Source organism: Anolis sagrei, chromosome Y (assembly GCF_037176765.1).
Source record: "Anolis sagrei isolate rAnoSag1 chromosome Y, rAnoSag1.mat, whole genome shotgun sequence".
Classification (NCBI taxonomy): Eukaryota; Metazoa; Chordata; class Lepidosauria; order Squamata; family Dactyloidae; genus Anolis; species Anolis sagrei.
Window position 1 is genome coordinate 73,740,041 of NC_090035.1, and position 12,004 is coordinate 73,752,044.

Below are 12,004 nucleotides of genomic sequence, written 5' to 3' on the forward strand. Positions count from 1 at the left end.
GTTCCGCGTCCTAGTCTCCAGGGAAGAAAACAAGCCTTCTCCCTCCCTTCTCCCTATGACTTCCTCTCACGTATTTTACATGGCTATCATAGAATCATAGAGTTGGAAGAGACCTCATGGGCCATCCAGTCCAACCCCCTGCCTAAAAGCATGAATACTGCATTCAAAGCACCCCTGACAGATGGTCATCCAGCCTCTGTTTAAAAGCTTCCAAAGAAGGAGCCGCCACCACACTCTGGGGCAGAGAGTTCCACTGCTGAACGGCTCTCACAGTCAGGAAGTTCTTCCTCATGTTCAGATGGAATCTCCTCTCTTGTAGTTTGAAGCCATTGTTCCGTGTCCTAGTCTCCAGGGCAGCAGAAAACAAGCTTGCTCCCTCCTCCCTGTGGCTTCCTCTCACATATTTATACATGGCTATCATGTCTCCTCTCAGCCTTCTCTTCTGCAGGCTAAACATGCTCATCCCTTTAAGCCACTCTTCATAGGGTTTGTTCTCCAGACCCTTTATCATTTTAGTCACCCTCCTCTGGACACATTCCAGCTTGTCAATATCTCTCTTGAATTGTGGTGCCCAGAATTGGACACAATATTTCAGATGTGGTCTAACCAAGGCAGAAAAGAGGGGAGCATGACTTCCCTGGATGTAGACACTAGACTCCTATTGATGCAGGCCAAATCTCATTGGCTTTTTTTTGCTGCCCCATCACATTATTGGCTCATGTTTAACTTGTTGTCCACGAGGACCCCAAGATCTTTTTCACACATACTGCTCTCAAGCCATGCGTCCACCATTCTTTATCTTTGTATTTCATTTTTCTGCCTAAGGCCCGTCGCAAACTCTGTTCCTGCGAGAGAAAACCTTGCTAGCAAGTCCCTGACGTCACGAGACTCCGCCTCTCCCCCCGCCCCTTACTCTGCCCCTTTCTCCATGCGAGCGTGGTTTTTCCTTTGCTAGGGCAGCATTGCCCGCATTTTCTCTCAGTTGGCAGAATTCAACTGAGAGAAAATGCGGGCAATGCTGCCCTAGCAAAGGAAAAACCACGCTCGCATGGAGAAAGGGGCGGAGAAAGGGGCGGGGAGAGAGGCGCAGGCTCATGACGTCAGGGACTTGCTAGCAAGGTTTTCTCTCGCAGGAACAGAGTTTGCGACGGCTCTAAGTGGAGTGCTTGGCATGATTTATTCAGAGAGGGTTGCCTTTGCTTACATCTGAAGCTGAGTGATATGATTTGCCCAAGTCATACAATGGATTTCTGTGGCTAAGTGGGATTTGAACCCTGGTCTCCCAGAGTCCCAGTCCAACACTTGAATTGCTAGACCACACCGTCTTGTTTTTAAATGGGATGTTGTGCAAGGAAATATTTTGGAATGGCTGGAACATGCTTTTAATACTTAAGGTAAGTACTGAAGATGTCAGATGGTCAAAAATACGGCACAGTCTAGTTCAACCCACCTTTCCGATAGTCATGAGGAGAAGGCAGCGTTCCTTGGTAGACGTGGTATGGTAGAAGCCTCTGCAAAGCATCTTCAAAGGACCGAAATGAGGTTTTGTAATCAGGATGAAGCACTGCCCCCTGGTGTTTATGCAGCTGCTCCAAGAAACTAAAGGAAGCAGCAGGAAAGAATGCAAATGGGTTTAATCCCAAAATATCACTCTCACTATAACCCTTGCAAATTGATGACTGCTGCTAATAATCTGATTATTGCATACATCCCACATTATTCTGACCCCATTCCAACAAATACAGCTGAGGCTTCAATACTGTCCTTCATGTACCCTAACCACACCAAATATAATAACCATGAAAGCTCATGCTAAAATAAACCACTTGGTCTTAAGGATCCTACAAAACTCCCTTTTTTTTTATTTACTAGCTCTGGATAGCACACCAGAAATAGATAGCAATTGTCTCCCATCCCATCCAACCTGCTCCTGCAACCCCTGCAGTTAGCTCTTTGCAGTGTGATATGTTAAGTTTCACAGCATAGGGAAAATAAAAAGAATCACAAGTATTCAATACTTTGATGTAATAAATCTTTATATAACCAGCAGGGACTGTGTAATATCCCCATTTGTCATCATATTTCCATTACTATCTGAATCCTACTGCTGGAAGGGATTTTGAAAGAAGGATAGGGGTTTTAGATAAGAATTTTGATTTAGTCGCCCAAGTCTGTGGCTCTTAAATACATCTTTGTAGATTTTTAATGAATGCTAATACCAGATTAAGGGGCCCTGGTGGCACAGTGAGTTAAACCGCTGAGCTGCTGAACTTGCTGACCGAAAGGTCAGTGGTTTGAATCTGGGGAGCAGGGTGAGCTCCCACTGTTAGTCCCAGCTTCTGCCAACCTAGCAGTTTGAAAACATGCAAATGTGAATAGATCAATAGGTACTGCTTCTGCGGGAAGGTAACAGTGCTCCATGCAGTCATGCTGGCCACATGACCTTGGAGGTGTCTACGGACAACGCCCGCTCTTTGGCTTAGAAATGGAGATGAGCACAACCTCCCAGAGTCAGACACGACGAGACTTAATGTAAAGGAGAAACCTTTACCTTTTGGGGATTTTAATTAAGAACTTTCATTCAGTTGCCCAAGTCTGTGGGTCTTAAATGCATCTTTGTAGATTTTTGCTGAATGCTAATACCAGATCTCAATCTTTTGCTCAGAGAATTCCAACTACTGGAGTAGTTAAATATATTTGTAAGTACGACTGGGGAAGGGAGGGGGGGGGGGGGGAGATGCAAACTGTTCTTTCCCCAGTGCAGCGCAATGCTCATAGTAGTATATGTGAGGGTTACCCTCACAAAACATATAGGAAGTTAGTAACAAGGGTATGTTACTGGTCCATATTCACACGGTCAGGTCAAACTCAGTTGTCTCCAGGCTGGAGCCAGTACTAAGCCCACTATAGTAGTGCTTTTCAGGTTATCTGACACAAGAAATGGCAACATTTTTTCCACAGTATGACACAGGTGACCATCACTGAATTTGTGCTCATTTTTCTTTCTTTCCTGGAAACTCACCACGCATGAGCAACCAATGGCTCAGTTATGAATACAATCCAGGGAGCACCACTTTAAATAAAACTGTACTACAGCACAATGTTTCCAAACATGTGAATATTACCATCAACAATTTCATCCAGGGCAGAAACTTGACCCAAATCCTGTTGTCGATTTGCACTGGTCTAAATGCCATTATAAAAATGACAGACAGCCTCTGAGGTCACAGATGGCTAGAAGGTCTGTTAAGTGTGTCTTTCATGGTAGGTGAAAGATGGGGTGACTGGCAGGCAAGAGATAAGTTGTGCTGTACCACAGGTTGCTCAATAGCATAGTCCAGTACTGCCACACAGTTATGTTTAAGTGATTTTACACTGCAGAGACAGGGACTATGATCTTGGCCTGATTCAAAAGGAAATTCAGTAAGGCAAGTTTTTGATTGCAGTACTAGCAATCCCATCCCACTGCTTTGTTTCTCTTTCTATGATTGTATGATCTTTGGATTTTTTTCAACAGAGACTTACCAAGCTTCCTTGCTGGGCTGTAGCATCGGAGGTGGCTTTTTCAGGCTACCAAGCTTGCTATCAAACTAATTGTGAAAGGAAACATAAAAACAAAAGTGCATTAGGTAAACTACAGGCAACAAAAACCCATTACATCTTTCAGCTTCTGAGAAAAGTATGGAGCATGATACTCATTGACCTGAGAAGCATATTTGTTTTGAATTAAGGAGGCATGTTTTTCAGTAATTGCATCAACACTTTACTGTTTAGAAAGAGGGTAACTTCTATCTGAAATCACAAGAAGAGATTACTCGACAATTCAAGGCAGACTCTTGGTTCCAGTATATCCAACTGAGGGAGTACTATAAGAAAGATAAGATTTCAGGCTTCATGGAGAAAGACAGTTTCTAGGAAACAATAATACAAAAGGACAGGAAGAATATAACAAACACCTATACTAAACTTTTAGGGTGGGCCACCGAAACAGAATTGGTAAAGGAATGTATGAGCAAATGAGCTTCCAATATAGGTCGACCTATAAAATTAAAAGAATGGGAATTGATTTGGAATAAAAAACTGAAACATAGATATGCAACAAACCTCAAAGAAAACTGGTATAGGTGGCATTTGACATCGCAGAAATTAGGTCTAATGTATAAAGCATAACAAACTCCCATAACAAATGTTGGAAATGTGAAGCGCAAGTGGGAACGTTCTACCATTTATGGTGGACCTGCCCTAAAGCAAGAAGTTTTTGGAAAGCAATCCAAGAAACAAGACAAAAAAAATTACAAATAAAAATACAGATGAAGCCTGAATATTTCCTTTCAGGAATAACAGACAAAGATATAATGCTGGATACTAATAAAGACATCATTTTTACATATATTACTACGGCGGCCAGAATAGCGTATGCTTGAAAATGGAAATCTCATGAATCGACTACAGAAGAAGAATGGCTAAACAAGGTTTGGGAGATAAGAGATATGGATAAACTGACTTTCTATTTGAAAGGATCCACGGGAAGATTTGCGAAGACAACAGATTGGAGACTATTCAGAGAATATATGAAGAAGAAACATAAAGGTTAGATATTGAGGAAAATTTAGATGGAGAAAAAGGGAGAGAAGAAGAATCATAAAAGTAAATAAACATTGCAAGTGAAAACCGACAGGTAGGAAAAGAAGAATATATATGAGAGCGAGAGGAGAACGCGGAGAAGAAGACTGGAAAGCCAAACTACCCCCTCCCCCAACTATTCCATGTTCTTTCTGGGCCCTCTCTATTCCTATTCCCATTTCCCACTACCCTACTGTGGAGAAGAGCAAACTACAGACCATCTGCTGCGATGCAACCTGAGCCCTGCTACATGCACAATGGAGGACCTTCTTATAGTAACACCAGAGGCACTCCAAGTGGCCAGATATTGGTCAAAGGACATTTAATCTACTACCAAGCTTGTGTTTTGTTTGTTGGTTTGTTTGTTAAAAAATGCAATACAATGGTTTGGCTTGCTCCTGACACGATAAATAAATAAAAACCCCACTCCAACGTATTTTCCATTCCCTTTTTTACCTATATCCTTCCCACATCCTCTACAAATGTTGTTTTTATGTATTAAAATTTTGAAATGTGTTAATAAAAATGATTATTAAAAATACTTTACTGTTTAAACTGATTTTTTGTTAACACTCATGAGATCTCTTTGGAATAAAACCATCCTTTAAAAAATAAATATACATATGTAAAAACATGTTATACGCTATTCATACCGCACTTCTTGTGAGCGAGAAGTACAAATAAAAACCCAAACAAAATGGCAGTTGCAAGACAATGTACCAAGGCAAAAGTATGTCAAAGAAGTTATTAAAGGACTCATAAAAATTGACATGTCTATCCTCACCGGCTGCTGCATTTGGGCAGGTGCTGAAGGCATGAGCTGTGGCAAACTCTTCCCAACTGCTTGGAGCTGAAGTGGACTTTTCCCAAGATTCTGGCCTGACACAGAGCTAATGACTCCAGGCTTTGCCTGCCAAAAAAAGCAAGAAGGAAGTATGAAACCACACACTGCATTTCACTGCATGGTTACAGTTTATTCAAAAGAGCTGTTCAAAGAATCCCACCTGAACTGGTTGCTGTATGGCGAGAGAAGCTGCAGGTTTTCCTTGCCCTGGGGCTGCTTTGCTTCCAGGCATAGGGATGGAACTGCTGGAAAAGACTTTGCTGTCCGCAGGGGCTGCAGCAGAAACTGCTAGAGTATAGGGAGACACACAAACAAATCAGGTTCCAGAAAGAAACGTATACACATCTGAAAGTTGTTCATGAAGAGACTGTGATTTCAAATCTGAATCTCTCGCTCTCACAGTTTTGGAGAGAACATGTGCTAAAGAGGAGGGGAAGATGATTAGTTTATTTTCCTCCATGTTTACTTTCCCTTTTTCTCTTTTTCTCCCAACTGCAACGTGCAGTCATACAGAGAAGAAAAGTTTCCCAAGTGAAAAGTTGTGATTTCTAGGGAAGCCTGAGGCCTATCCTCCTACATTTAATCACTGAACTGAAGAAAGTGTAGGAAAAGACAGTTGAGCACATCAGAAATAAAAAGATGGCAATGACTTGAGCTGATATCTTAACTACACCAGCCAGTGGTACAGATACGGTGGTCACAATAGTAAGACACTTCCATCAGGACTAAAGGTAATTCTGCCAACTCTCAGACTGCTTAGGAGTCATCAGGACATTGTTCTCTGGTGAACTGGAAAGCCTTAATAACTAAAAGATAGTAACTTTTGTATTTATAATCATAATCTCTGACATATTTCATGACCCTTGTCCACTTCTGGGGTGATTACAGCACCCTCTAACATTATGTAAGTTGGCTATCTATATTTTTAGATGCAAGTCAGCTCATTGATGCTACACCATTTAAGTGCAGACAGCAAAGTGCTTCTGACTCCAAAAGACTGGGAGAAAGCTATTATTCATACCGGAATGATGAACCAACCTGGACACAGCATATTATTTGAGAACACAGAAATGCTGGAACACTCTAACCACCACCATGTCAGTCTACACAGAGAAGCCATTGAAATCCACAAGAATGTGGACAATTTCAACAGAAAGGAGGAAACCATGAAAATGAACAAAATCTGGGTCCCAATATTTTTTTTTAAAAAAACCCTATAAAATCAGAACAGTAAATAAAAAGAAACACTAAAAAAGCAGGGGAAACCCAGACAAGAATAAACCAGGGCCAGTTAACACCTCCCAACAAAGGATTCCCACCAGGCAGGAAGCAGCCAAGCTCTTTATGTACTGTCCTGATTTTGGAGTTTTTAAAAATACTGGTAGCCAGGTTTTATATATTTTCATTGTTTCCTCCTTTCTGTTGAAATTGTCCACATGCTAACAAAGGATTCCCCCAGGCAGGAAGCAGCCAGGCTTTGAAGTTGCAAGGCCATTCAATGTTAATCAAGATAGCCAATTGTAACATTCACACTTGCCTCAAGCAGACAAGAGTTCTTTCTCCCACCCCGGACATTCTACAGATCTATAGACTTCACTGGCCTAGATTCCAATAGACTTCACAACCTCTGAGGATACCTGCCATAGATGTGGGCGAAACATCAGGAGATAATGCTTCTGGAACATGGCCATACAGCCCAGAAAATTCACAGCAACCTATTCATACCGGAGTTTGGCCAATGAGTATGTATTTTTAATGTTAAACTCCCCCCACCTTAAATTTATTTAAAAGACCAGATGTACCCACCACGCGTTGCTGTGGCCAACCTTCCTTCCCTCACTCTTTCTCTCCTTCTTTCTTTCTCTCCTTCCTTCCTTCCTTCCTTCCTTCCTTCCTTCCTTCCTTCCTTCCTTCCTTCTCTTCCTCTTCCTCTTCCTCTTCCTCTTCCTCTTCCCTTCCTCCATCTTTTCTTTCCGTTCCTTTCTCCCCTTTCTTCCTTCTCTATTCTTGGACTGCAACTCCCAGCAGTCTTCCTGATCGATTTATCTACCTATCTACCCATCTCTATCTAATCTATCTATCTGGAGAATTGCTGGGAGTTGCAGTCCAGGAATAGGAAATTGGAAATATGCAGGGGTTGGGATGCTCTCAAAGAAATCCAAGGAGAAGAAAGCTTTCATCTTGGAAGCAGTTCATTTGGATCATCCTCCTCTCCTAAAGGGCCTGGTCTAGGGGATACTGGGAGCTGTAGTCCAGAAGAGAGTGTGGATATGCTATGTTTTTGTGCATGCACTGTAGCATCCTTTTGCTTTTTTGGCTTTTTAAGTCACTTCTGCTGTGTTTTTCCATGTTTTTATGAGTGATGGTCACTCATTGGCCTGATAGGTGTATTGTGTCCAAATTTGGTGTCAATTCATCCAGTGGTTTTTGAGTTATATTACTCCCATCTTGGTGTAGGTTATGCATTTCATTCCAGAATCCAGGTGGGAAAGAAGTAACAGAGGAACCCGTGCACACATAGTAAGAAGAATAGCTGCAGCAGACTGAAGGAAACTCTTCCTTTGCTTGTTCTCTGTCTGGAGAAGCAGGTGCATACAAACTCGTGAAACAAAAAGACAGTTATGGTCCAATAGGACAAAGCTATTCTGTTCTTTCCGTTCAGAGCTGCCAAAGCATATGAAAGAAAGATTTCTCAACTTACACACTGAAGCTGATTTGACCAACACAGGTGCTTGCTGCTGGAGGAGTGCTGTTGGTTGAGCAGGCTGCCCTCCTCCTCCTCCTCCGCTGCCGCCACCGCCTCTTTCTCTTTGCATTTGCCCCTTTTCAAGCACGGAGGCTGCTTTGCCAGACCCAGCATTGGAAGGCTGAATTGTGGTGGAGACAGAAGCATGGCTGTGAACTGGAGGTGCCTGAGTTGTCATCACTGTGACCTGCTGCTGACCTTGGCTACTAACTAGTACTGAGGAGGATTGGTTGCTGAACTGGCTAAGCACAGGTGATGCTTGGCTAGTGGCTGTAGGCTGCTTTGTTTGTAGGATAATCCCCTGGGGCACCTAGATGAGATTTTGGAAGAAAAAGAAGTTTCCATTAGACGCTATTGATCGATTTACTTTATACTTACGCAGGGGCCAAGTGGTCAATTAACCTTCTTTGGCAAGAAAACAGTAGATTGGGTAGTCTGGGTAGGTTGAGGGTCACAAAAATAGTCTAAGGGTCCGCATGCAGTTCCAGAGCCTCACTTTGCCTGTCTGTTCTAAGACCCATATATAGTCGAGTATAAGCCAATCCGAACATAAGCCGAGGCACCTAATTTTACTATAAAAAACTGGAGAATAAACCAAGGGTGGGAATAATAATAATAATAATAATAACTTTATTTTTATACCCTGCCAACCATCTCCCCAAGGGGACTCGGGGCGGTTTACAAGGGACAAGCCCAAAAATTACAAATAAAACACAACAGATTAAAAACATCAGATATAAAATATAAAAACAATTACAATACTGCTAAATTTCAAAATAAAAATAGATATCAATAAAATTAAATGAATTGAGGCACCCATAGGTTAAATGTTTTTGAATATTTACATAAAACATAAAAAGATAAGACTGTCCAACTCTAATTAAATCATTATTCTAACCTCCTTCAATGTACATGTGTTTACGTATCCTTCCAATAATCACCAGTTTATTTTAACTATACATTTTAGGGAAAATACTGTGTGTATGTGAATAAGGAAAAGTTGGAAAGACTGGCTTAGGAAGGGTGTAACTGGGGAAGAGGGAATGACTGAGGTGTGAAAGGGGGGCTGGAAACTGGGAAAGGTTCAGATTGAAATAGGGGCTGGAAATGTGGGAAAGACCTCAGTCTGGAGTAATGGATCTCAACCTGTGGGTCCCCAGGTGTTTTGGCCTACAGCTCCCAGAAATCCCAGCCAGTTTATCAGCTGTTAGGATTTCTGGGAGTTGAAGGCCAAAACATCTGGGGACTCACAGGTGGAGAACTACTACTCTAGAGTGTGAAGGGAGGATTGGGAAAAGCTGGGGAAATTGGGGTGGGAAAGAGAGGCAGCAGGAAACGATTGGGATGGGGAAAGGAAAACTGCAAAATGAGCAAAAAAGGGGTACAAAAGGAGGAACTGGAAAGGTGGAAAGATTGTAGTGGGAAGGGGCAAGTGGAGAAGTGGGAAAGACTGAGGTGGGAAAGGAGCCAGGAAAGTGGGAAGCTGAAGTGGGAAAAGGGGCAAGACTGAAATGGGAAAGAGGCTGGAACATGGGAAAGGCTGGGATGGAAAGGGGGATGTGTGTCATGTATCATGTCCCATAGTTGATGGTGGTTGGTGTAAGTCTTGGATCTAAAGGGCTGAGTAGTTTGTAAGTAACAAATTAAGCAAAAGCAATTAAGGGTGGAGGCATGCAGGGGATAGGTTGCACCTGGGTGTTACTGGATTTAAGGAGCTAACCTTGGGAGTGATGTTTGGGAGAAAAGTATTTGTCTTATTTTGGTGGTGGATGCTGCTGGTTTTCCCCCAAGCTTGTTGGATTTTTGATATCCTGACTTGTCTCCTGTAATCTTGGAACCCTGAACCTCTGAACTGGCTTTTGACTACAGTATAGACTCTTGATCCCTGGACTTTGTTTATTGAACTCTCGGCGTTTGAGCACTGGACTGAACCCTTTGACTACGGTGCAGCTTTTGCTATCAGTTTATTCTGTGGCTGAGTGCTATCTTTATGTTTTATATTTTGGTCTATTAAAACAGCCAGAAAATAAGTGCTGTTTTAATTAAACGTTTAACACAAACTGGGTGTTTGTTTGATTCACCTCTGCCGGAAATAATGGCGGAGCCCTGGTATTGTGACACTGGGAAAGAAAGTGGAGAGAGGGGGCTGGGGATAGTAAAGAATGAGGTAGGAAGGGGTTAACTAGGAAAAGGGGAAACCGGTGTAGAAAGGGCTGCTGGAAAAGTAGCGAAAAAAACTGAGGTGGGAAGTACTGATGAGAGGAAGGTGTGCACTCTCTCCTCTCTAGGCACAGCAACCCTGATGGGTTGCTGTGAAGAGACGTGAGGGTCCTGGCAGGAAGGCATGAGGCTGAAAGAAGGGCTTCTTTCAGCCCCTCCCCTTCCCACCAGGACCTTCACTCGAGTATAAGCCGAGTGGGACTTTTTTAGCTAAAAGAGGGCTGAAAAACTAGGCTTATTCTCGAGTATATATGGTACTTATCAAATACAGAAAGGGAGCAAGTATTTGTCTCATTTTTTCTTCACTGATAAAGGAGTTTGCTGAATGCACCTGATGTGCTGAGTTTCTGTTGGACTTTTCAAAATCTCACAGAGGGCGGGAAAAACGTCAGGCAGGAAAAATATGGCATTGTGAACAATTGTTCTATCCTGGCAAGTTAATCCCTCATCAATTTGCAATTTAAGATGAGTGTTTTACCTGCTGAAATCGGTCTGTGAGCTGCTTCTGGTGAGGTATGGTAGCCGGAATTGCAGAGAGAGCCTGAAACTGGTTCTGGACCATCTGGAAACTCCTCTGCTGTTCTGGGGTGAGATGAAGCGTCTGGGTCGGCGCAGTTTTGATGGGGCCCTGGGCAGAGAACTGAAGCTGGAAATGGGGAGAATGGGTATGCTGCACCTCAGATGGAGCATGGATTTGGGGTTGGAGCCGAGCCTGCACTTGGGTTTCAACCTGGGATTGGAGCTGGGGGGCAAGCTGAACCTGTAACTGCAGGTGTGGGGGTGTGGCCAGGTGAGGCTGCCCCTCTGGCTGGGCCTGCGGTGCTTGGAATGGTACCTGAGGCTGAGAGGGGGGCCGCAGTGGATGCTGGTTAGGGCCATGAGGGGAAGAAGCTATTTGATTCTGGATCACGTACAAGTTCTGCATTTGAGTCTGCGGGGTGCAGGACCGTGACAAGGGCTCGGAAGGAGGCCTGGATAACGTCTGAGGTTGGGAAGGGGGTCTCGAGTGAGGCCGGGAAGGGGGCCGGGACAGAGGCTGGGGCTGCGAAGGAGGACGGGATTGGTGTGGAGACTGCATCTGTGAAAGATGTGTGGGCTGGAGCTGGGGACTCTCCCCCATGGAGGGATGAGGTAGCGAATGGGATGGGGAGGCTCCAGGGAGTTTCTGTTGCCCTGAAGGCAACTGAAAGAGGACCATTGGGGGTGGGGGTGGGAGAAAAGGAAGGAAAAAGGAGAGAGGTAAATTGGGTTAGAAATCTCTCATGAAAGCACTCTGGTGTCCCTAGGCACCAACACCCAACAGAAGTAGCCAAGAATTATTGAGTCCAAAAGCTCACAATTGCCAGCTTGAGGCCGCTTTTTCTCTCCTTCCCTTCATTTCACACTGTGAGAGAGACCCTGAACCAAATGGAGACGGTTTCAGAATCAGAGAGTCAACTTTATAGGCCACCCAACCAAAATACCTATGGGGAACTGCCAAATTGATTTGGCTGATTCAGCATGCTTGTAGAATTTGGCTTTAGCAGATGATGCTCTCAAAGATGTCTTTAAGTTAAGGTGAAAATCATTTT

The 12,004-nt window shown here is 43.5% G+C and overlaps 1 protein-coding gene across 7 annotated transcripts in view; it reads right to left on the reverse strand.

The window, feature by feature from the left end:
• The window catches only part of LOC137095388 (BRD4-interacting chromatin-remodeling complex-associated protein-like), a 120,574-nt gene that overhangs the window by 13,627 nt on the left and 94,943 nt on the right, over positions 1-12,004 (reverse strand). For 5 of the 7 annotated variants that reach the window (XM_067461994.1, XM_067461997.1, XM_067461998.1 and 2 more), the window contains 6 exons: positions 10,912-11,616; positions 8,169-8,523; positions 5,628-5,755; positions 5,408-5,533; positions 3,526-3,590; positions 1,451-1,599 (listed from right to left, as the gene is read on the reverse strand). In XM_067461994.1, the coding sequence (XP_067318095.1) occupies positions 1,451-1,599; positions 3,526-3,590; positions 5,408-5,533; positions 5,628-5,755; positions 8,169-8,523; positions 10,912-11,616 (1,528 nt within the window). The remainder of the gene's footprint in view (positions 1-1,450; positions 1,600-3,525; positions 3,591-5,407; positions 5,534-5,627; positions 5,756-8,168; positions 8,524-10,911; positions 11,617-12,004) is intronic. The other 2 variants (XM_067461996.1, XM_067462000.1) reach the window with 2 other exon arrangements.